The 26,150-nt window shown below is 36.2% G+C and overlaps 1 protein-coding gene across 1 annotated transcript; it reads left to right on the top strand.

Moving 5' to 3' along the window:
- The first annotated feature begins 668 nt into the window (after positions 1–668).
- LOC126753128 (myosin-VIIa) lies at positions 669–25,325 on the top strand. The gene is made up of 16 exons (XM_050464313.1): positions 669–1,296; positions 11,745–12,011; positions 12,082–13,209; positions 13,290–13,431; positions 13,569–13,942; positions 14,113–15,063; positions 20,603–20,803; positions 20,903–21,303; positions 21,358–21,562; positions 21,663–22,064; positions 22,127–22,237; positions 22,299–23,140; positions 23,203–23,365; positions 23,781–24,146; positions 24,214–24,942; positions 24,998–25,325. The coding sequence occupies exons 1-16, from the start codon at positions 1,273–1,275 to the stop codon at positions 25,172–25,174; spliced, it is 6,483 nt and encodes a 2,160-aa protein (XP_050320270.1). The 5' UTR covers positions 669–1,272; the 3' UTR covers positions 25,175–25,325.
- The last annotated feature ends 825 nt before the right edge of the window (positions 25,326–26,150 follow it).

The following is a 26,150-nucleotide window of genomic DNA, read 5'->3' as shown; positions in this document are numbered from 1 at the left end:
CATATGTGGTTTTGAAAGAGGTGAGCAATGTGTGTAGGAATTTATTATTTTTTTATAGGAAACTCGTAAATATCAGCAAGGAACGAAATATAAAAGGTAACCCTCGTATATTCGCAACACTGCGAATTCCAGTAGTTTCTTCAGGTACTTGAATATATTGGATATATTTGTCTATTTTTAGAGCTTTGAAAACGAGTGCTTAAGAACGTTGTGATGTCACTTTTATGAGTTTCAAAAAATTATGAAATTAATTAGAAAAAATTTATTAAAAACCAGTTATAATCTAAAACCAAAGTTAAAGATTTATTACTGATTTTGAAAATATTTTTGGTTAGCTAGCACTCCATATATATATATATATATATATATAAGCTAAAGAACTCTGCCAAATTCGTTTGAGAGTGAGAGTGTTAATGAGCGTAAAAATTATCGCGGAGCGCCTGCTAACTATCATTAAAGCGCATGTTTATGTGTCTGTGTATTATCAAATATTTGTTATACAACTTGGCGTATCACTATCAGCAAAATGATAACATCGACAAACAACAACAAACATATAAAGCACTGAGGTATGTGCGTTCTCTCTTAAGATATCGACAAGGCACACACATCTACATACTCATTTCGCCACTAATTAAACGCATTCTTAACTGAGGGAAATTCAAAAGTGCGCGAGGCATTGTTGGCTACGGATCGGCGTGAAATTGATCGCAACGTGTGCAAATAGCGTTGTGCTGACGGTGGCGCAAACATACTTATACATAGAGTAATTTTTGTAATTCGGCATATACATTGCGAAGTTGCGCTAGTTTGATAAGCATATTGGAAATATCGACTCGCTTAAAAAAATTAGTTTTTTGGAAAGTGATTTAAGTGAATACGCGTACAAGCAGAGCAAAAGAAATTGCTTTGAAAATAGTAATTTAAAAGCAAATGTATAAAACACGAGTTTATTCTGATATCTTTGTATAAAGTGCAAAAAAGTGTCAAAACTCCAAACAAAAAAAAAAACAGAGAGAGAAATAGTGAGTGATTTTAGACAACTCATTGAAAGTGATTAATGAAATATAAACGAAGTTCATCAAATAAAAGTTCATCAAACAAAAGCAACAGTCAGCATAATTAATTTGAGTATTCAGAAAACCAAAAAGTTTAAACGGTAGATAATAATAAAAAGTTGATAACAATTTAATTGCATTTCTAAGAATACAGTAAAGTATAGCCGCACAATTCTCAAAGGGCACGCTGCTGATGCCTTCAACGTATTGAAAAATGACTAGTTTTCAAAATGAACTTGTAAGTAAAAAATTTACGTTTTGAAATATATGTAGATATAACTAATGTTGTGGCTGTGAACCTCACATATATTTTCTCTATTTTCGTAAATCGAATATTGCAATAAAGTCAGAATGATATGAAAAAAGAAGATATTTCGATAGTCTAATTCTAAATTTTATTATAACTATTTGAACAACCATATACCAAAAACAAGCAGAAGCGTTATCTTCAGCTGTTCCGAAACTATAATACCCTTCACAAGTGTATTTCTTATAGCATGAAAGGGTATCTTTAACTTGATTTTTTCGGCAAGCATGCAGAATAGCTATACGCAATAGTCGTCCGATCTCAACAATTTGTTCGAAGATTATAGTGTGACCTTAAACAATAATTTGTGCCGAATTTTGTGAAGATATCTTGTCAGATAAAAAACTTTTCCTTACAAGAACTTGATTTTGATCGGCAAATTTATATGACAGCTGTATGTTACAGTAGTCCAATCTCAATAATTTGTTTGGAGAATATAGTTTTATATTCGACAGTAATCTATGCCGAATTTCGTGAAAATATCTCGGTAAACGGAAAAGTTTTCTATACAAGCCCTTGATTCTGATCGTTCAGTTTGTATGACAGCTATATGCTAAAGTGATGCGATCTTAACAATTTCTTTGGATATTGCATTATTGCCTTATATAATGAGCTTTGCCACATTTTGTATATATATATCTCGCCAAATGAAGAAGTTTTCCGTACATGGAGTTAATTCTGATCGCTCAGTGTGTATGACAGCGGTTCCGTCAAGTAAGCATCCTCTTGAAGAGGAAAGGTTGTGTGCAAAATTTCAGTTCGATATCGAGAGACTAGTGCGTTAAAGCTACATACATATATATATATACTGTGTTCTGGTTTTATCACTATTCAGGGTATATATATGTATATAATATGCGGATATTTCGATATTTAGATATAATATTTGCTTATGTTGTATAACCAGATAACAGAAATTAATAAAATACAAAAAGATAATTTATATACATACATACTAATGGATCTGGCAACGCGTTGCTGTGATATATATTTTATACTATTATTCATATAATATACTATTCAATGCAGTGAAAATTTTATTTACTAATGAAGGCGAAAACGTTTTTGTTGGTGTAAGAATTCAAGGGATTGTACTTGAGGTTTAATTTTGAATATGTTAATACAAATCAATTTCATTGGAAAAAATAAAGAATTTAATGCTGCCTTCTCAATGTTTGGTTACTAGCCTTTCTGTACAGTAAATAGATTTTTCCGCTTACTAGATTGTACTTAATAAACATACACAAATTGTGGGATCGGCCAATGTGCATGAGCGTCCATTTAATAGAGATTTCACTGTATTTTTTATTTATGAATTGTTTTTACTATCATATCTTCTAAGTTGGTTCGAACTGAACAGAGTGTGCTAAATTTTGCTAAAATCGGTTCAGTAGTTTAGGATGCGATGGACGGACAAACAATTTGACACGTAATTTTTATATATAAAGGTAGCTAAAAGTGAACAAAAAAGGTTGATTGTAGAAGAAATTTTTGCTTGTTAGCTTTTAAGGTTTTTTGGAGCAAAAATTCAAAATTATAGTTTGAAATATTTGTCTGCGAGGTTATAAACTTTTTATAAGATTGCGTAAACACATATTTTCAACGTTAAAAGTGACACCCTGTACTGCAAATATTTTATGCAGAGCCTTAGACAATGACAACGCCTCACACAATTGTTTTTTTGGTAATTCATTTGCTTTTTCCGGTACTTTCCGGTATAAAAAAAGAAACAAATTGTTAACAGATGTTGCGTGAAGTGTGTTTGAGTAGAGTCTAACGGTTTCGGAAATGTGTTTGCAGAGCATTAAAATTTATTTTTTAATAATAACGTTTGCGCTTTTGAAGTATGTAACCATAAATAGCAGCAACAATATATGCAAATAAAATCAAAGTAGTCTCTTAAGATAAGTGTGAGTGGCAAAGGGTTAGTGAGCAAAAATCTTTAAGAAAAAATCAAGTTTATTGTTTTTAAGTGCTTTCAAGTTGAAATCATAATTTACCAAAAAAATATTGATTTATGCGATTTTGCTCAGTAATCGACACTTGCTACCTAATTTTCGATAAGATCGACTAGTAAATAATGACTTCACATTAATTGAAAAAGAAATAATCAAGTGTAAGTATATAGCGGCAGGATATCTGTATTAAATCACTGCTAAATTAGGTTAATTTATAAATGCCTGTGATATCATAAGTCGAAAGTACGAAATCGAAAAAACCTAAATAATTTTTTATTTTGTTATTTATTGCCATATATTATATTATACTCAATAAGGCCTTTCTTAAAGACTTCAGAGATATTTTTTTGATAACAAAATTATTTATTAACTTAATTAATACAGTTTTTTCTGAACATAACATAATCCTTAAAAATGGCAGTGACATAATTCAGCTTTAATATGCGCTAGTTTTGAATAAAATAAATATGATTTCACATTGCCCAGTTCATTGTTCAATACTTCCTGAGTTTCTTTACATTTAATATATGACAAATTAATATTTTATACCCTGAACAGTGCATATTAAGTTTGCCGAGATGTTTGTGTTTGTGATGGTTAGCGTGACAAGCCAAGTCAATTTAGACATTCCCGTCTGTCTACATATATACAAACTGGTTCCCCTCTTATTGAGATATCGATATGAAATTTCGCACACGTCCTTTCCTCCCCAAGATGCTCTTCATTTGTCGGGACGGCCAATATCAGATCACTATAGCATATAGCTGTCGTACAAAGCAACAGTACAATCTTCGAAGAAATTGTTCAGATCACTATAGCGTATAGCTGCCATACCATAAGATCGATCAAAATCAGGATAAAGATCTTTTCATATCCTTAATATTATAGCTTTGGTGTAACCGCAGTTAACCATCTATTTTTATTAGTGCTGCTGCTGAATACTCTTATGGAAGATTGTACTTTCTCTATGTAGCTCTGCAGCTCGTATTATTTTCTTCAGCATTATATTAAAGAAGTCACACCATAGGGAGCCTCCTTGTCGGAAATATTGCTTGGTATCGAACGGCTCGGAGAGTTCCTTCCCGATACTGACATAGCCGTATTAGCTTGGCGGGATACCAAGTTCAGGCATAGCGGCATAGAGGCAGTTTCTTCTGAAGGTGGATTTAAAATCGACGCAGAGGTGCTGAGTGTCCGACCTTCCTTTCAGGGGTCCTTTCCGAGACTTGGGGCATGGTGAAAATCTGGTCGATTGTAGATTTTCCAGGTCTAAGGCAATACTGATAAGGTCCAATCAGTTTCTTGACCATGAGTTCAGTCTTTCACACAATACGCTCGATAGAACCTTCTTTCGATGTTGAGGAAGTTTATCCCACGGTAGTTGGCACGGATTGTGGGGTCTCCTTTTTGTGGATTGGGCAGAGCCAATCGTCCAATTGCCAGGCTAGGTTTAGTCCGACCGTATTCTATATATAAGCTCTTTATCAGTTCATCGCCGCTGTATTTGGATAGCTTGGTCGACAATCCAATGCTCCCGCCGCTTTGTTGTTATTCAAACTGGTATTTGCTATTCGAACTTCTTCATGATCAGGCAATGTAACGTCTACTCCATCGTCATCGATTGGATAATCAGGTTAGGCTTTCACTGCCATTCAGGAGACTGGAAAACTATTCTCTCCATAATTTCAGTATACTCTTGGCATCAGATACTGGATAACCTCAGGCGGTTCTATAAGAGTATGCTCCGGTCTTGAAACCTTCTGTTACTGTACCCCTGTCAGCCAGGTTGTCAAGCTCTTCATACTCACACATTTCTATTGCTAGTTTTAATTACTCTTACGAAACTTAGGTGTACGTGATTATTTCCGGCGTCATCGCATTTTCGTATTGACTGCAAAGTATTCCTAACTATTTGCTTACAAGCAGTTGATTTATTGCCAAAAATTCCATCGTTATGCTCATAAAAGCTTAACATCACACCTAGTTTGCCAATAATTTAAAAAATAAAGGCGCCGCAGGCCTAGTTGTCAAAAAAAGTATTTCTAAACTTGCCACCAATTCATTTACGCAAACATTTCGCACAAAATTTTTAGATTACTCACATTTTCACTGCTGAGTTGTTTAATTAGTTTTGCGGCGTCGCCATATCGATGCGCTCGTCAGTCTTATCGCCGCAATCAAATCTCAGTCCGCTATCAGCTTTCGCATTACGTTTGTTGGTAATTTTTTGGTATCTCAGCTTTTATTTTGCATTTGTTGCTATTTATTTATGGCTGGTCATGCCTTTTTCCGCAATTTCTATTGATATTGATTTACCATAAAAAATTTAGCAGCTGTAGTGCTTTCAACTCGCTGTGCGCCACCAAACCCCGCTGCGTAAAATAGAATACGTAACAACGTAAAATAAATTAGAAGTGCATTACATAGTTGCATTAATGTTTCAGGTGTACTTATGGAAGTATTAATCATATTTACACATGCTCGTTCTATTTATAATTGGCTGCAAGTGTTCACCCTGTATTTGCTTGTGGCTTAATAGAGCGCTTTGCGATTTTAAATGCACCAACAAGCTCTCTGGTAAATGTCAATTAATTAAAATCCCCTATGAATGGCAGTTTAAGTTCTGCTCGACAAATCTCTAAGTAAATATTGCTGTTGTCTATAGGCTTGTGTAAATTTATTGTCTGAATATCTCGAGTGCTGTCTTACTTAATTGATATAGTGTATTCAAAAAATATATTACAAAATAAAAAAAAATTAATAAAAAAAAAATAAAAGAAATAAAATAAAAAAAAATAAATAAATAAAAATTTAAGAAAAAAAATTTAAGTCGCAATAAAATTGTTTAACTGCTCGCATTTTTGTGCTTTACTCGTAAATCACCAAATTTATGCTTTCATGCTTATCAGTAAATGTTTGTCTATTCTTTCTTCAACATTAGATAAAATGCACATAGCTGATAAGCGCATACCTACATTTGTATGTTTGTAGAAAAACATTACAGACGCCACCCGTAGATATCATTTCTGTGAAGAGCTTATGATCTAAGAAAATATGAACATTTATCGTTACTAAATACTTTGCCATTATTTTATACCCCGTAAAAGGTAAATTAGTTTGTCAAAAAGTCGTAAGAAATCCAGAAGCAAACGACTTATAGGATCTAAATTATATATAGTGTGTATATGAGATGGAGTCAAGCGTCGAATACTCTCAGCGTTGGACTGTTTTCATCCATTCGAACGACATGACCTAGCCAGCGCTGCCACAGTCTCTTAATTCTCTGAAGTACAATCTCAATGTCGTCGTATAACTCGTATAGCTCATTGTTCCATCGAATTACTATAAATCTTCCACAGAACCTTTCTCTCGAAAACTCGTAACGTCGACTCATCCAATTGCGTCATCGTCCACGTCTCTGCACCATATAGCAGGACGGGAATAATGAGTAGCTTTTAAAGTTTGGTCTTTGTTCCTCGAGAGAGGACTTCACTTCTCAAGTACTTACTCAGTCCGAAGTAGCACCTGTGGGTAAGAGTTATTCTGTGTTGGATTTCGAGGCTGACTTTATTGTTGCTGTTAATGCTGGTTCCAAAATAGGCGAAATTATCTATGACTTCGAAGTTATACTGTCAACAGTGACATGGCAGCCAAGTCGTGAGTGCGACGACTGTTTGTTTGATGACAGGACATATTTCGTCTTGCCCTCAGTTCAAAACCAGACCCATACGCTTCGCTTCCTTATTCAGTTTGAAGAAAGCAGAACTAACGGCGCGGATGTTGACGCCAATGATTTCAATATAATGGGCGTACGTCAGCAGCTGTACACTCTTATAGAAGATGGTACCTTCTCTATTTAGCTCTGCAAATCGTTTTATTTTCTCAAGCAATAGATGGAAGAAGTCATACGATAAGGAGTATAATTGTCCGAAACCTCACTTACTGACGAATCTTCTGGTGTTACTCAATGTTAACTTACACAGTGGTATTAGCTTTGAGGGGATACCAAGATCAGACATCGTGGCATATAGGCTTGATAGAACCCTATATATGATTTTTAGGAGGCTTATCCGATGGTAGTTGGCGCAGATTGTTGAGCGCCCGTTTTATGGATTGGGTAGAGAATCAGGTATGCTTTCGCTCAACCATATTCTACAAAGAAGCATGTTTTTGCATGCTCCTTATCTGTTCTTCGCCGCCGTATTTGAATAACTTGGCCCGGCAATCCATTAGCCCCGCTGCTTTGTAGTTCTTCAGACGGGCAATTGCTATACGAACTTCTTCTTCTTCTGGAAAAGTGTTTCCTCCATAATTTCAGTATGCTCTGGGCATCAGTCACTAGATCACCTCTGGAGGTTCTACAAGTGTAGAATGGATTAAGTCATGCCCGTCTCATTGCTGGTCTATTCTGTCTGTATATCCCCAAACTAGTCGCTCTTAAAGATATCGAAATGACATTATGTACGTGTTCATGTCTCTGCAAGAAACTGCTCATTTATTGGAATCGCCGGCATCGCATCACTATAGCAAAAATCTGCTTGATCGATCAAAATTACAATGAAAAATTATTTTAATGCTAAAAGAAATGCATGGAAAGGCTATCATACTAGCTTTGGTGGAGCCGAAACTAACCTTTTGCTCTGTTGTTTTTTGTGTTTGTGTAAATACAACCAAATTTTCGTAATCTTTCAATGGATTATGAAATAAAAATTAAAACGATCATGGCCAAGGAACGAAAAACGCTTTTAATAATTTTGAATGACCATATCTAACTATGTATGTATGTATGTACATAATAAAGTGCTTATAAAATTTATTAATTTATTTTACCATGACCATTTCATTATACCTAATCAGTGGTAATAATTGATTTTGACCAACTGGTTTGCAAGAATGGAAAATACTTAATGCTCACTGTAACTGTAGTGGGCACTTAATAAAGCAATTACTTTTGGGAAAAATAAGATAAGTGAAAACGCTAGCCATTATTATTAGTGTTGCTATTTAAGTATCAGTTATAGATATATACATACATATGTATATAGTATATTTAAAAAATGTGTGATACTAGCTAGGAGTAATAATTAATTTGCCGATGCCTGATCGATTGATCGTTAGTTAAGATTTTATACCATCTGGTTCGTATCGTTTTAAAAAAAGCGTTTTAAAAAAGTAGTATTGAGGACGATATAACAATAATAGTGATCTTCCAACTATTGAGCGCTTGCTTTTAACTAGGTACCATGCGTTTAATATATGTGACCTGGTCTACGAAAAGGGAGCTAACGTGCGAAAACTAGTTTTCTGAGAAAAGCTGTTAAAAATAATCGTCAGTTTCTCGTTATCTCATTAATTGTTCTCCTTTTTTTTGACACCTAAGCCCCCTTTCCGTAGACCAGGTCACATATAGTTATCGTCATATTAAGGTTGAAGAATAAGGAAAGATCCTTGTTCGAAAAATTAAAACATAATTCATAAAATTTACCACTGCTTTGTGATACTGTGAATTGATCTATGTATGTATTGTCAACTCGCACAGAGCTTTCTCAAATCAAAATTTCATGAAAATGCCTCCAGTTCGTTAATTTGATATCTTCGTTACTTTTTGGAGGAAAAATACTGTTGAAGCCAAGGTTTGGATTGATTAACATTATCTAGATTTTGCACTAGAGAAATCAAGCGTTGTAAAATTGTTTGCTAAGTTGCAACGATGTGAAATGAGTACCAAAAACGATGATGGCAGTGGATGCCCCAAATAAGATGTTTCTGACAAAAGCCTCAAAAAAGTTCAAAATAATTTCGGATGCCCATAAAGTGAAGGTGTACGATATGTACTGAGAGTCTAAAGATATCAAGCGAACGTACTGAATATATTGTAGATGAATATTTGGGTATGCGAAAATCCAACAAAAACATATACGAATTGCCTATTCTGAGGAGATTTTACAGCTCTTTACAAATAAAAAACCCAAATTTTTGCGACGATATGTGATAATGTATGAAATAAAGTTCTATTATTTTACACCGGAGTCTAATCGACAGTCAGCTGAGTGGAGACTGCACATGATGAACCGACCGCAAACCGTGGAAAGACGCAAAAATCGCCTAGTAAAATGTGTGGAATCAGTATTTTGGGCTGCTCTTCGTATACAATTCATCGAATATCTTCAAAGGGGAAAACCATTAACTGCTTCTTTGCGTCACTGGAGCATTGGAAATACGAAATCGCAAAAAATAATCCCATTTGAAGAAGAAAAAAGTGCTGTTTAATCAAAATAATGAAACATGTCACAAAGCAATGTATATGATGTCAGTGTCGGCTTCGAAGTTCTTTCGCATCCGCCGTATCGTCTAGATCTGGCCTCAGTGACTATTTCTTGTTCTCATATCTCAAAAGAATTTTCATTGGCAAGAAATTTAGCAGCAAGGAAGAGCTAATCGCACAAACTGAGACCTATTTTGCGTCTTAATGCAAATATATTATAAAACTCATATTGACAAATTTTTGTGAACGCTATAATCTTTGTATTGCTCTCGAAGATAACTACATATATTGAGTAATAAAATCAAATTTAACAAACACCACATTTTTTATATGTTAGTCTACGAATTTTTCAGCCCATCTGTTACATCCGTTGATTTTTATATGTAACATAAATTTAAACAATAATATTTATCAGCAAAAGCTTTTTCTCTTAATATGAATCCCAAAATATGTCTGTTTTCATGTTCGACTTTTTTTAATTTCATAAATGAAGCCAATGGCATGAAAATACAAAGTAACTTCTTTTCTTTTGATAATTATCCGACCATGTTTTTCTGCAACATTTCTGAAATACCAAATTATATTCTCTTAAGTTCCAACTGATAAAGAAGATTAAAAACCCATTAGTTATATCCTGTATTTGCACATAGCTTACCATTTAATTACCAATGTTAAGCAGATAAATTTTGCAGTAAGTATACAAGTTCTGATACATATGTACGTACATATATACAAATATTTTAGGGTGTTTTTTTAACTATTCATTTTTTCAACCGCTAATGAAATTTCTTTGGAAATAACCTAAAAAAGTCTATGAAAATTTGAGCCATTTTATGGCATCGCTTCGACTTTAGACATACAAGTATATTTCTCAGAATTGAACACTCTACAAAAGTGCCCATTGCGAACCCTGATTTGTCCACGAAAATTGCATTTTTTTTTGTATTTATCTCGTAAATGACAAGAGCTATAGAAAAAATGTAAATAACAAACTAGTAGGAAATTTATTGGCTACAAAAAAAGACCAAGGGCAAAATCGCTATCATTCATACTTTTTGAGATATTCGGCTTTTTAAGTAAGGTTGTATGGAGTTTTCATAGATTTTTTATTACATACCATCTATGAAAATTTCATTAAACTCTAGCCTTACCTAAAACGCCGAATATCGAATAAAAAATGGGATTTTAGTGGAAAAATCAGGTTTAGAGCCCCGTACTACCTCACCGATGTGAGTTTCGACTTTGTCGCAATGGACGCTTTTGTAGAGTGTTCAATTCTGAGGAACATATCTGTAAGTCAAAGCGATGCCATAAAATGCCTCTGAGCTATAGAAATTTAAAGATATGGAATCACAATTTTTATGTATTTTCGACGGAAAATTTTTACATGCCTTGGTCCAGTCCTTAATGTTAATATTAAGGGCTCAAATTTTCATGGAATTTTTTTTATGGTATTTCCAAAGAAATTTCATAAGGGGTTGAAAAAAATGAATAGTTCAAAAAAAAAACATTCTAATATGTATATATTTATAAATATGTATATAGATGTGTACAAATATACATGCAAATATTTGGAATAGAAATTCTCTAAGTACCACACAAATTTTGAATAACAATAACTGATATGAATAAATGTCTTAATACAGGAAATTACTACTTAGCTGCTAACCACAAATATATGAAATTGTAGTCGCAATAAATCTTGCAATAGTGCTGAATGTTGTTATATGTATATTATTAATCGTTTAGACATATTTAGAGTCATACACGGGTATAATACATACATGCCTTCACATACAGACAACAGTCGCGGTTGAGCGCACATAAACCCCCTTGGCGTATAAGCAACCACTCGTGTCGATAAAGTGGCTTTTGAGGTCTATTGGTGTGATCAACTCGAGTATGTCAACCCATAAATAAGTCTGAATGGCTAACCGTTTATTTTGTACGCTTATAAATATGCAAATGCATATATTGTACACACATGCAGAATTATTTCGGTCCTAAAACATATGTATATAATAAGCCCTTTTCAACAGCAAACTTTTTGCAAAATACACATATATAACCCAGCCTAAATCACCTTTGCCAAATTCAATCAATAATGAAGTGTTTGTTTTTCAATTTTCGCATCTATTTTTATGCCACTAAAACAGGGCGAATGTGTGTGGGTGCGGCCACAAAATGCCGGTGACAATGAGTTTGTGGTGCCGTTTGGTGCGCGCGTCATACGCACGGAGAAGACACGCACACTTATTGCCAATGATGAGGGTAAGCAATTTTGGGTGCCCGCAGAGGATGTAATGAAAGCGATGCATATCACATCACAGCAAGGTGTCGATGATATGATTACGCTGGGCGATTTACAGGAGTACGCAATTTTACGCAACTTGGAGATGCGTTACGCCAAACAGCTTATTTATGTGAGTGGCCTAAACTTTCAAATATACTTGTGGAAAGCAAATTTTAATTAAATATTTTTTTTTCTTTTAGACCTATACCGGCTCCATGCTGATCGCGCTCAATCCCTACCAAGCGCTGCCGATCTACACGAACCGTGAGATCGCCAAGTATCGCGGCAAGAAGATCAGCGAACTGCCGCCACATATATTTGCCATCAGCGACAATGCCTTCCAGCAGTTGAAACGGGAACACATGAATCAGTGCATCGTGATTAGCGGCGAATCGGGCGCGGGCAAAACCGAGAGCACCAAGCTCATATTACAGTATCTGGCCGCTATTAGCGGCAAGCATGCTTGGATCGAGCAGCAAATTATCGAGGCCAATCCAATTTTGGAGGCATTCGGCAATGCGAAGACGGTGCGAAATGACAATTCGTCACGCTTTGGCAAATACATAGAGATACGTTTCACGGATGCGGGCACGATACAGGGTGCGAATATTGAGCAATATCTTTTGGAGAAGTCACGTATTGTGGCACAGTCGCGCGACGAGCGCAATTATCACATTTTCTATTCAATGTTGGCGGGTCTGAGTGACGCCGAACTGGCACGCCTCGAACTTTCGGATAGATCTGCTACAAAGTACCACTATTTATCACAGGGGGGTTGTCATGAGTTGCAGGGCAAAAGTGATGCTAAAGATTATGCTGGCATACGTGCTGCTATGAAGGTGCTCTCTTTTGGCGCAGAGGAAGTGTGGAGCATATTTAGTCTATTGGCTGCCATTTTACATCTCGGCAATATGTACTTCAAGGCGACGGTAGTACAAAATATGGACGCCACTGAGGCCAACGATATTGTAAGTTTACAGCGTGTAGCTTCACTGCTGGGCGTTACGAAGCAAGCTTTGGCTAATGCGCTGACATACAAGACTATTTTTGTGCATGGCGAACGTGTAGTGACTAGCCTGTCGCGTGAAATGGTCATCGAGGGACGTGATGCATTCGTGAAGTCGTTATATGGCGCGATTTTTATACGCATCGTTGAGCGCATAAATGCGACTATTAACACGAAGGATAAGTCGTCGAAACCGCTAAATACCATCGGTGTACTGGATATCTTCGGCTTTGAGAATTTCGCCGACAATAGTTTCGAACAATTGTGCATCAATTATGCGAATGAGAATCTGCAGCAGTTCTTTGTGCGACACATTTTTAAGGTTAGTTGGTTGTAATAAAATATTTTCCTGTATTTTATAAAATATATTTCATGCAAATTTTTCTTTATATAATCCCTTAGATGGAGCAGGCGGAATATGAGCAAGAGAGCATAAAGTGGCAACATATCGATTTCCAGGATAATCAGGAGATATTGGACTTAATTGGCATGAAGTCGGTGAATATTATGTCACTCATTGACGAAGAATCGAAGTTTCCCAAAGGTAATTATCGATTCACTTTTCGCTCAAACTGAAGGAAAAAATAGCACTTTTCACACTTTCAGTTAACTTTTTGTATATTATATAAGCAAATATGTCTAGAAATACAAATTGATACCTTTTTTAACCAAATTTCACAGGCACTGATAACACATTGCTGGAAAAGCTGCACGTGCAACATGGCAATCGGTCCATATATGTCAAACCTAAATCTAATCAAGCCGCACTTTTTGGCATTAGACATTATGCCGGCGTGGTTATGTATAACCCTAATGGATTTTTGGAGAAAAATCGTGATTCGTTCAGCATGGACCTACTGGAGATGATTAGGAAATCAAAAAATAAGTACCTCAAGGATATTTTTCCAATTCAACTGCCATACGACACCATGAAGAAACAGTTGACATTATCCGTTAAGTTCCGGAATTCATTGGATTTGCTCATGCGCACACTCTCTGCCGCACATCCCTTCTTCATTCGATGCATTAAACCCAATGAGGATAAGAAGTCTAATGTAAGTATACTAGTTTTATCAAAAGAAGATTCCGAGGCTTAGACAACCCTTTATATTAGAAAACATTATAAAATACTCCAAGTCTAAATATTTTCAACATTAACTTAAAGAAAAAGTTTTACGTTACCAATTTTCTCTAATATGTTCTCTAATTTTCTTGCCTTTTACAGTTGTTTGACCGCGAGCTCTGCGTGCGCCAGCTGCGCTACTCCGGCATGATGGAGACGGCACGCATACGACACGCTGGCTACCCCATACGTCACAGCTACAAGGACTTCGTAGAACGCTATCGCTTGCTGCTGCCGAAGCTCGGTCCAACCGGCACCATCGACTGTCGACAAGTGACCGAGCAAATATGCAAAAAATTACTTTCCGCCACGGCTGATTATCAGTTCGGCCGACAGAAAGTGTTCCTGAAAGACGTTGACGATACTTACCTGGAGAAGGAGCGTGCGCGCATAGTACTCGAATCCATTATAGCCATACAACGCGGCTTTCGGCGTGTACTCTTCCGACGTCAGCTACGACGTTACCGCGAAGCAGCGCTCATAATACAGAAAGTGTGGCGCGCCTATAAGTACCGACGCGATTTCCGTATTGCGCGACAGGGCTTCCATCGCCTGGGCGCTTGCATTGCACAAAAACAATTGACGCATCAATTTACGAGACTGCGCAGTCATGTGACCCACTTGCAGGCTTACTGTCGCGGTCATTTAGCACGGCAGGCGTTTAAACAACGCCGCCAGCGTCATAAGGAACTGCAAGCATTGCGCGCCTCGGAAGAATTGCTGGTACGACAAGCGCGTGAACATCAGCAGGCCGAGCGCGAGCGGCAGTCGCGGCTCAGCGCAAATGCAGCGGCCGTAGCAGTGGCGACAGCGATAGCGACGGCCAAGCCAACACCGCACACAACTCCAATTGCGACTCAGGCGCACATGAATGGCGGAGTGGCTGTGAATGGTAAGAACGGCGTGAATACCGTGAATGGCGTAAATGGCGTTAATGGCGTGCCCGTGCCTGCGCAGCGGCAAATCAAAGAAGCGCCCAATGACAATTACATCGATCTGGAGTCTTCGAAGCAGATTGTGGACGACGTGTTTGGCTTCCTCGACGACGCCGATGTGAGTCCGCCCGTCGTGTCGAACGTTCGAGAGAAATCGTTGATGTTCGAACGCGAATTGCGTCTGAAAAAGAATATACCCATTAAACTGCTATCACGTCCGGTGAATTATTATGAGGCGCCACCAGCGCGTAAATTGTCGAATCAAACGAGATTATAAGCTAGAATTAGTTGTCAGCCGCAATTAGTGCTTAAGTGTGTTTGGGACGCTGTACATAGTTGGCTAGAAGGCGTGTGTAGTTAAAGAAATTGTGGGTGTTTTATTGTTACTATAAAACGAGTGCGCCTGAAAATATGCTATAAACATTTGTAGTCTAAATAAAAACAGAAATGTACTATATAGTATTGTAATAATTTGTTGCTGTGTGGCTTAAATTGTAGCCGCCGGTTTCCATTTCATGCTCATGACACTTTGCTTATGAAATACCGTTAGCAAACGTTGTAAACTATCACTTGCACATCTATGTACATACGTAGTTAGCCTATATTTGCCATTTATATATTAGTAATAATTTTAAGCTTAGTGTTAATTGACAAAGGCGAGCAGCATTGCTGCAGCAAAAGTTGAAAAATTGTATAGCAATGTTTTTTCTTAAGCATTGTTTTGACTCATTTCCGTGTATTTGTGCACAAGCCTGTAACAAGTTGCTTTAGAATGCATTTAAATATTTTATTGTGCCTTAAGGCATTTGTAAATAAACATTTTTTACATTATTATGCAATAATAGTTTATCATTGTTGTGTTAATTCTTATAAATTGTTAGAATATGGTTGTAGTGGTGTGTTGCCTTGGTTTCTTGTTGTAAGAAATAGCTGAAATTTTGTGCATTTCATGCTGGTGCTTTTGTAGAAGAATGTAGGCTAATGTCTTTAATCCTAAAATTAAATATTTATAGCTGGTAATTACCCGAAAAATTCGTACATTTGTTGGTTAGAAAGCAGATGTCGCCAAAAATCTTATTGTATATGTTCCATTCAAATTCACCATAATTTATGTATTTAGTTCGAGCTAAGCACTTATAAAATTTTTGAAAGCGAATTATAGTTTTGTTCACCTAACGGTTGGACATATCACGTAAAAGTTATCGAGATAGATATAGTGTTATATATGTTGGGTAGTCGAAAAAGTCTTTTCGTATTTATAATCAAACTTCAACTTATTTCTTTTATATTTATACTAATGAATAAATAAATACACAAATATGTACCATTTTGGTGGACCACTTTTTGCTATTTTTCCGCTATAGACATTATTCCATCAGTGTAAATCGAAATTTCGAAATTTCCAGAACGGAAGCAAGCGAACCATTGTTGTGCTACACGAACTGATATAGTATCGTCTTCGTAAACCTCACAAATTTCATTAGTGGTTTGCGCAGTCTTCCCTTTTTCCTACAAAAATTTTAAAATATAGCGAATTGCACTCATTTCTGAAAAGCTGTAACTTTTTTTCAACTTCCCCAAATTTAATTTTTTTGGTTAAATGAAGCTTAAAATACGAAAAGACGTTTTCGATTACCATATGTATAAAATTGCTTAAATTTCGATCCTCAGGTTGACGTTTAACACCATAAAATATTTTCCTGACTTTCATTCTTGTAAGTTGCAAGAGTATAAAATGTTCGGTTGCACCCGAAGTTAGCGCTTCCGTACTTGCTTTATTTCAATTTTGGACACTGACTGGTCGATAGTACCTTTTGGTTTCGTATAAAATTGGGGACCTGGACTCTAGTCCATTTTTACAAATGTTTCATCGTTCATTATAATGCATTCTACAGAATTTTTTAGAAAACGTTCGTACAACTTTCGTAGCCTTCTTTTTGCTATTTTTATCTTTTTTGAAAATCTTTGGGTTTTTAATTATTTCTTTGCTTCACTCTTTGAATCCTAATGGCACTGGTTTTAGTTTTTTTCGCCATATAACATTGATTTCTTTTGGTGTATAAAGGTCAACCCCTTTGCTTATCAAATTTTTGAAACATCTGCGCTCAGTATTTAAAATACATGTGATATGCTTTATCAAAGATTTTCTAAAACTAGTTTTTTGGAAAAAAATATGAAAATGAATTTTTTGTATGGACAAAATTATTTCTCAATTAATTTGTTTGTTAAAAATTTAATTAAATTTAAGGATATATTCTAATCTAGAAATGAAATCAAAAATTTTTTTGTTATGCTTTCAAAGTTTATCGAAGAATAGTATGTCTACGAGAAGATTTTTCAAAGTTCAAATTTTTTCGGAGATAGAGGTATTTCGCTGAACATGTTCGGCCGAAAGTGGAACTTTCAACACGTTTGTCTTTTTCAAAACCAAATTATGAATGCTCAGATTCTACTCTACCAATTCATATGAAATTTATGGAGTGTACTCTTAATGGACCTTTCTATATTTATAACTATCCATATCCTCTATTTTCAATTATAACTATTTTTAAAGTAAAAAAAAGTGGTACAAAATTTGATTTTTTTTTTAATTCTTTTAAAATTTTCCGTTATTCAAGATATTGCAACAATATTCAAGTTTAGTAATTTTGTTTGTTTCATATTGCTAACAGGGTTGAAATTGTAGATATGGTCACGTGCTGATATTTGATGACATCCCTCTTTATCAGCTGGAAATGTTTAGCTTTATTTAATTTTTGATATTTTTCTGTATTGTGATAATATTCAAAAATAATGAATAGAAAAATGGATATTTTTTTACAGCCTTCAAAAATTACTTGAACTTCATGCCAATGGACTAGAATACTCCTCTATCTAATTTCGTTGGCAACAAATTCTACGTCAATTCATATTTATTCAGAGATTTTCTGCAAATTCATCATTTTTTATTACATTGTTTTTGCACTGAATTTGCGCTTGTACTTACCACTCCTCGCTCTCCACCAGGTACATATACATGTGTCTAGAGTTTTAACCGTTTCTATTGCTTTTGTTTTAGTAGTTTTGGCATGTATTCACAATTGTTGTTGTTTTCTTTTTTGAAGCGCAGTTATCATCTTTTCACATTAGTTAATGCTAATTATTTACAAATTTATTTATCAATTATCTGAGCATATTAGGAATTTTTAATTAAAAGTTTGATAATCGCATTTTAAGTCATGCAAGTCATGCAAGTCATTTTAGTAATGACCAACGTATTCAATTAGCGGTATTTTTCCACCAGTCAAATTTACCGTTCCCGTCTCATCTCTTTTTTCTTCAAGTCGAAGGATGTGCAGATACGATTTTTCCAGTCCTCGAAACACTTTTAATGAGCACTTTCAGCGAATTTTTATATATTCGATCGACTGACAACGGGTTCCATAGTTGATTTGTTTACATTTCAAACTCATAAACCCATACCACATCGGCAGTTATAATGCTCTCCATGAATGTGGTATCGGAATTCGCTCGATCAAGCAAAAAGCGGCTTTATGGAGGCGAGTCGAGCAAGAACGCGTTTCATACACAAAAATATCCACCAAAATCAATCGAATAGGCTCGCGAGAGATGTCGAGCTCTCTTGTCATCTCTCTAACACTTGACCAACGATTTTCAAACACCATATCTTTCACTTTTTCAATATTTTCATAAGTTGAAGAGGTCGAAGGTCGTCCAGAACGAGTAATGATTTCAATGATCTCTCGACCGTCTTTGAAGGCCTCGCACCACTCGTAGGCCTGTGTTTATGATAAAACTGAATCACCGTAAGCTTTTTCCAACATACGCACTATTCCCCGGAGATACTTATATCCGTAATAACTCTTCTTTTGTAAGCGAAAAATAAAGTCAAATAATAATATATGTATACATTATTTTTTTATTATTTCCGTAAATCGAGATAAATCGTTTTTAATTCTTAAAACTTCAACCAACCCTCTCTTTTCTCTTCCTGATCTCTGATCGTCCGTAAATTTTTTTCCTTTCATTGCTATTTTTTCTTTCGCCTCAAATGGGCTTCAACGTACTTGAACTTCTATCAATTTTTGTCATTTTCAAAGGCTTCTCCACTAGTGTACGAAGATCTTTGACCTTTACCTTTCATAGTTTTTAGAAATCATTATGAAATACTTAGCACTTTCGTGTTCCACTCAGGTCGAAACTTTTACTTACTGCTCGAGAAATAAAACAACTAAACCTTTGCTTTTCCTAAGAAATATATTAAGCTTAAATAAGTAGTTGTATATATAGTATGCGTGAAAGTATTTCCAATATATTTCCTCCACCAATTTTGCAATAATTTTGTGGAGATCATTATCGTCCTGGAATCGAACAAAAACTAACCACGGCCAGCACCGAAGTTCAATACGACAAGCGTTAAAAAAAATATTTCCAAATTCATATAACAAAGCTTTATTAGCACCCATATCAATTTATAGCGCTGATAAAACCTGCAACTACCTTCAGTGGCCACCGCTCCTTATCTAAATACTAGTTAGTAAACATTTGACTAGTTAAAATAACAGGTGGCAGTTAAAATAATAGGCGTCAGTAGCGGATTATGTTTATCGAATGGCAGCGTACTAGTGTGAAATGGATTGTCATAAAATTTGAAGCATAAATGGAGTGTTTGGTCTAGAAACTAAATAAACAAATAACCCAGCAAGCAACATGAAATATTAAACTGACATTTTATTAATATAGGTCGAATGTGAATACCTATTCTACAAGTAAATACATTGCACCCGAAAATTGTAATTAAAGTCCCCGGGTAAATGATATTTTAAAAATTTTCGAAGTTGGTTGGACTGCCTTTAACTAATTTGCCAAATATGAGCGCGATCTGTCATCCAGGTTGCTTACAGCAGCTGTTTAAGTCGGTACACCTCAGAAGTGCGTTGCGATTTTTACAATGGATAAAAATATCGAACAAAGAATTTTTTTAATATTTTATATTTCCAATAAAATTTCGTATGTGGAATCATTTCGAATGCTTACGGTGATTCAGTTTTATCACAAACGCAAAACCTACAAGTGCTACAAAGCCTTCGTTGATTCTTGAAGACATGTCTCGTTTTGGACGACCTTCGACCTCTTCAACTGATTAAAATATTAAAAAGGTGAAGGATATGGTGCTTGAAAATCGTCAATGAAACATAAATTTATGAGTTTGGTATGCAAACTAGTCAAAAATTATCGGAATGGAGGCAAAAACGAGCCGAAACCAAAAAACTGGTGAAAAATCAAGGTGCTTCCGAAAGACATACGGTCAATAAGAAGTTCTATTTCATCGTATTGAAGGCGTTTGCGTGGAAATATCCGTCGAAAACGGCCGGAATTCTGGAAGAACAATTCATGGATTTAAACTATGATAATGCGCCATCGCATCGAACCACGATTGTGACTCAATTCAAAGCCGAAAACGCAATGTATACCATCGATCAACCACCGTGTTCACGCTGAGCTGAAGGCCGTCCCAAAAATTGCTTATGAAAAATGTTTCGAAAAAATCTCCAGAATTTACCAACAACCCCTTATTTATTATCATTGCTTTCACGAAACTGTTTTCCTCTTATTTATAGCCTATAGTTTCCAATGAAAGTGTTTTATTTTTTTAGCCGCTGCGTCGTGCGTTGCCTTCGGGTGGTACAATACGCATACCAAAGCTCGAAGCAAGCACGATCGATACATCGGAATATAGCTTTGCCAAATTCGCTGCGACTTACTTTAATGCACAAGCGACGGGTTATCATAGTACAAAGCCGCTAAAGAGAACGTTACTCGAACATGACTTACCAATGGATGATATTGCCGCCAAGGTAAATACTATGACTTTGAGTTAACTCGACGGCGCAGTTATATATTTAACTATAAAATTCTGCACTCTTCTCTTCTCCTGCACTTATCGCTGAAATCAGGCGATTTGGATAATGATATTGCGTTTTATGGGCGACATGGCCGAGGCAAAATTTGAAGAAGATGTGGAAAGCGTTCACCTCAATTATCCTGATAAAGAGTTTGTAGGCACTGTGGGCAAATCTAGCGTTATGCAACGTTTAACAGTTACACTCTCGAAAAGTGCCCTTCAAAGTAAAGAGTTTCAAGCGGCACTCGTTGCGTTAAACGAAACCGAATCGAAACATCAACCTTTGATACGAAAAACACTGAAGCGCAAAACGAAATTGCCGGATCTATTGCGTAAGACACTAGATAATGCCGAGGAAATCGAGTTCTACAAGCAAGTTTTGAATGTACGCAGCAGTAATTTGGAGAAGCTGCATTTCATAATTGGACATGGCGTACTGCGACCCACTCTGAGGTAAAGCTTGCATATTTTATTATGTTGATTATTTTAATATTTTCATGTTTTCAGGGATGAGATATTAGCACAAATCTGTAAACAGTTAACCAACAATCCTTATCGTACTTCTTTCGCTAAGGGTTGGATATTACTATCTCTCTGCATTGGCTGCTTTCCGCCTAGTATACGTTTCGAGCATTTCTTACGTTGCTTTATACAGCATGGACCCATGTTATATGCGCCGTATTGCGAGAATCGTTTGGACCGAACGCTAAAGGTAAATGATTAAACTACGCCATTATTTGTTTGTTAACTCATAGAGTTTCTTTTCTGTTTGCTCCATTAATCTAAATCCCTGCCTTATACATTCATGACAGAATGGACCGCGTACACAACCCCCATCGTGGCTAGAGTTACAGGCAACCCGAAATAAGTCCGCCATCACGTTAAATGTATTTCTATCCGATGGCAAAATGAAGAAGTTACAGGTGGACTCAGCTTCCACAGCAAAGGAAGCAGTACAGCAGTTAGCAGAGCATATTGGACTCTTGGATCATTTCGGCTTCTCTATTGTCATCACAATCTTCGATAAGGTCATGTCACTCGGTAATGGCAATGAACACATAATGGATGCTATCTCCAACTGTGAACAGTATGCTAAGGAACAGGGCCAGAATGAGAAGAATGCACCTTGGAAGTTGTACTTGCGTAAAGAGATGTTTAGTGCCTGGTACGATCCAAGTGTGGATCCATTGGCTACATATTTAATATATAAACAGGTGGGTATAAAATTCTGAAACAAATTTTGTCTTTCTGACTTTCTGACCTTTACATTTTTCAGATAACCCGTGGCCTCAATTTTGGTGAATATCGCTGTCGCACCGAAACAGATGTAGCTATGATCTGTGCACTTGAATATTACGTGGAACAGGGAGCAAATATGGATAGTAATGTAACAATCTTAAATTTGTCGAAGGTTTTGGATATAATTTATTGAAATCATACATTTTCAGGTCTTACGTAAACTCATACCCGACTTTGTACCAAAGAATCTCTTGACAGCCGGTGAGAAAAGCTTGAGAATATGGGAAGAGCTCATAATGAAAACATTTGCCGCCAATGAGTATGTCAAATCCGGTACACCGAAACAAGCTATGGAGGATATCTGTTTGTTTGCGCAACTAACTTGGTCCATGTATTTCTCACGATACTTTGAAGCTGTACGCACGGCAGGACCGAAACTCATAACAGATAATGTAGTTATAGCCATCAATTCGAATGGTGTCTATTTTGTCGACGAAACAGAGCAAGTCTTGGCTGAACTATCCTATGCTGAGTTTTGCCAGGTGACATGTGTTTCGGTTGAGAGCTCGAATCTCAGTGAGCTACATATTGAAACTGTGCAGAAGGAAAATTTCACCTTCAAATGTTATGAAGCCTCAGATATCGTGGAGTTGATCAACTTTATGCTGAAAAATCTCAAAGAACGCTCGAAGTACGGTATTGCCATTGAGGATTACAAGCCGGCATTAGAGGACCGTGAAGGACGTTTATTCTTACTAAAAGGTGATCTGGTGCAATTCGATGCTGATATCACAGGTGCGCAAGTAATGGCGGGTAAGAAGCGATGGTTGCCAGGAATCTGTAACGACGAGTTGGGCGAATTTCCGGTGGAAGTGGTAAGCGTACTAGCAACACTAGTGAAACCATCAACAAAGTTATTACAGTTATACAAAGAGAGCGCTGAAAGCGTGCACAAACGAAATTTAAAATCGGTAAAATATACCACAATACAGCGCCAACGTATGCATACATTGAGAAAATTTGCAGCAGATCATTTTCGTGATGAGATAATGTTAGTCAAATTAACTTTAAATATATATTTCTATTTACGCATGGTTGATACGTGTTTTTTAGCAACGGCTGGCCATCACAGGCACAACTGCATACAGTGAAGTCCACAAATGATGAGCTGTGGCAACACTCATACAACATGCTCAAAGCTCCACTGCTGAAAGTGCTTTTACGTGATCCAGAGAATTTCCAAAAAGCGCTTGTAATATTCTACAATATTCTGAAGGTATTTGAGTATTAGTTTTTAGATACTCCTTTAAATAAATTAGCTATTGGTTTCACTAATTGACTCAATTAGGCAATTGCCAATTGAGCCTATATGCACTAGAGTGAGGATCAGTTTTTAGATACTTTATTAAGTAAATGAGCTAATTGTTACACTAATTGACTCAATTAGGGCATTGCCAATTAAGTCTGTATGCACTAGAGTGAGGATCAGTTTTTAAATACTCCAGTAAGTAAATTAGCAAATTGTTACACTAATTGACTCAATTAGGGAATTGCCAAGACATAGACAAATATATGATTTTTATAACTATATTATCTTTCGATTGCTATACCAAAAACGTTTACCTTTTTTCTTCAAACAACTACTAATTGACTTCAATTAAGACTTAATTATAATACTTTCTCTTTTCTAGTACATGGGTGACACGCCACATGGTAATCAGAGCATAAATACCGATTTCATTTTCAAACACGCCTTAGAGTGTGAAACGCTCTGCGATGAGCTCTACTGCCAGCTGATGAAACAGTTGACGGCCAATCGTTTGCAACACAGCGAGGAACGCGGTTGGGATCTGATGTATTTAGTCACGGGCGTCATGTACCCCAGCTCATTGGTTATGAAAGAGCTGCTTGAGTTTTTAAACACACGGACTCATATTTTGGCAGCGGAGTCGCTAAAACGCTTGAAACGCACGCTGGCGAACGGACAGCGCAAACGACCACCACATGCCATTGAAGTGGAGGGGATACAGCAACGTTTCATGCATATTTATCATAAGGTGCGCGCTCACATGTTGATAACTAAAACATTTATTAATTGGTATTATCCCACTTTTCAACAACTAGATATACTTTCCGGATGGCAGCGTGGAAGCTTTTGAAATTGAATCCTTTACACGCGCTGCCCACGTCACACAGGACGTTTCAAAACGTTTTAAACTCAAATCTTGCGAAGGATTTTCTGTCTTTGCGAAAATCGGCAATAAAGTATTTTCCATGCCGGAAACGGAATTCGCATTCGATTTCATTAACGAATTGGAGGAGGGGATGAAGTTGAATTTACCCAGTCGCTCACGAACACAAGTCGCATTACAGTATCAACTGTATTTCATGAAAAAACTCTGGTTTAATGTGGTGCCTGGTCGGGATCGTAATGCCGATATGATTTTTTACTATCCACAAGAAGTACCCAAATATTTGAGTGGCTATTATAAAGTGGATAAAGACTTGGCGATCACAATGGCTGGTTTAATTTACATAGTTGGCTTTGGCACGAGTACAACGCATTTGCATAAGATCGGTGATGTGTTGCCACATTTGGTGCCCGAAGATCTTATAATCCTTCTGAAAGTTACCCAATGGCGCCCACGTATAATACAATGTGTAAGTGGTCTGCTGGAAGAGCATGTTGATGAATGGGAAGCGAGACAACGTTTTCTCAGCCATTTAGCAGCGCAGCAAATGTTTGGTTCGACATTCTTTTTAGTGAAGCAGAGTGGCGACCAGAATTTGCCCGACACTATATTGATTGCAATAAATAAGCGTGGATTTCATATTATTCATCCAGAAACGAAGGTGGGTGAAATAAAATATGCTTCTTCGAGTTTTTAATTTGTAAACTTATATATAGGATATACTGCAGTCTTACGGTTATGGCGATTTAAGTTTCTGGAGCTCAGGCAATACATATTTTCATATGCGTTTTGGTAATATGATTGGCGCTTCGAAATTGCTTTGTACCACCACACAAGGCTACAAAATGGATGATTTGCTTACTTCTTATATCAAATATTTTAAAGAGAAATAGAGAATATATGGGATATATATGTATATATCCATAATGCAATGTAGTAATAAGTAATACTTAATCACATACAGTGAGAGAGATATGAGTTGGGATAACAAAACCTATTGTTCTGAGAATAAAAAACAATAAATAGAACACGGAATAGAACAATTGCGATACAAACAAGTTTTACTGTGAGAATATGGTGTTAGTTAATAGACGTCATAAAGGCCTCTATAGTAGACTCAATCTTACCAGAGACCATACGTCTTTATACTAAAAAAAATTTGAAGACTCTTTCAAACTTATAAGACCAAAACCATAGGTTATCCAAAAGAAAGTCTTCTTGTATTGACCAGGAGTGTACACACAACAAGTAATATATTTACCATATACATATATAAAGATAACTAAACGGCTTTGAAATCTCTAAAGTTAGTCTTACGGTTTTGACAAAGATATCGATGGAATGCATTGATCTCTTATTAATCCTACTATATTTCACGGTAAAAATGCAATTGGTTGCAGGACATAGTGAGAACCCTGATAACTAAGAAGCAGATGAAGTAGCCACAGCAGGTACTACCCTACAATTAGACTTCGGAAAGGTGAAAATTTATATACCTCCGGCTACTTGTAGAAATTTTTTCGACATGTTATAAATATAGAGAAGGCTCGGTGAACGTAATCCTCGACTTAATGGATGGATGAGTGGAATATGTATATGAAAATTGAAAAAAAAAATGACACAAGAATTCCAGTAGGAGTGCTAACAGGTCACTCTAATTGACAGAATAATGACTATTGTATAAGCTGTCAGAAGAAAGAAGAGGAGACTATAAAACATCATCTATGCGAATGTAAGACATTGTATAGGATAAATATCGCAACTAACGCCGCGGGTTTCTTAACAATGTTTCGGAGTTTGCACAAATAAAACTTTTCGCATTCGAACTTCATCAAAATAATAGAGTGGTTCAGACAGGAGATAATAGAG

The sequence above is a fragment of the Bactrocera neohumeralis genome, chromosome 3, assembly GCF_024586455.1.
Source record: "Bactrocera neohumeralis isolate Rockhampton chromosome 3, APGP_CSIRO_Bneo_wtdbg2-racon-allhic-juicebox.fasta_v2, whole genome shotgun sequence".
In the NCBI taxonomy this organism is placed as follows: Eukaryota; Metazoa; Arthropoda; class Insecta; order Diptera; family Tephritidae; genus Bactrocera; species Bactrocera neohumeralis.
This window is presented reverse-complemented; position numbering and strand designations above follow the sequence as displayed.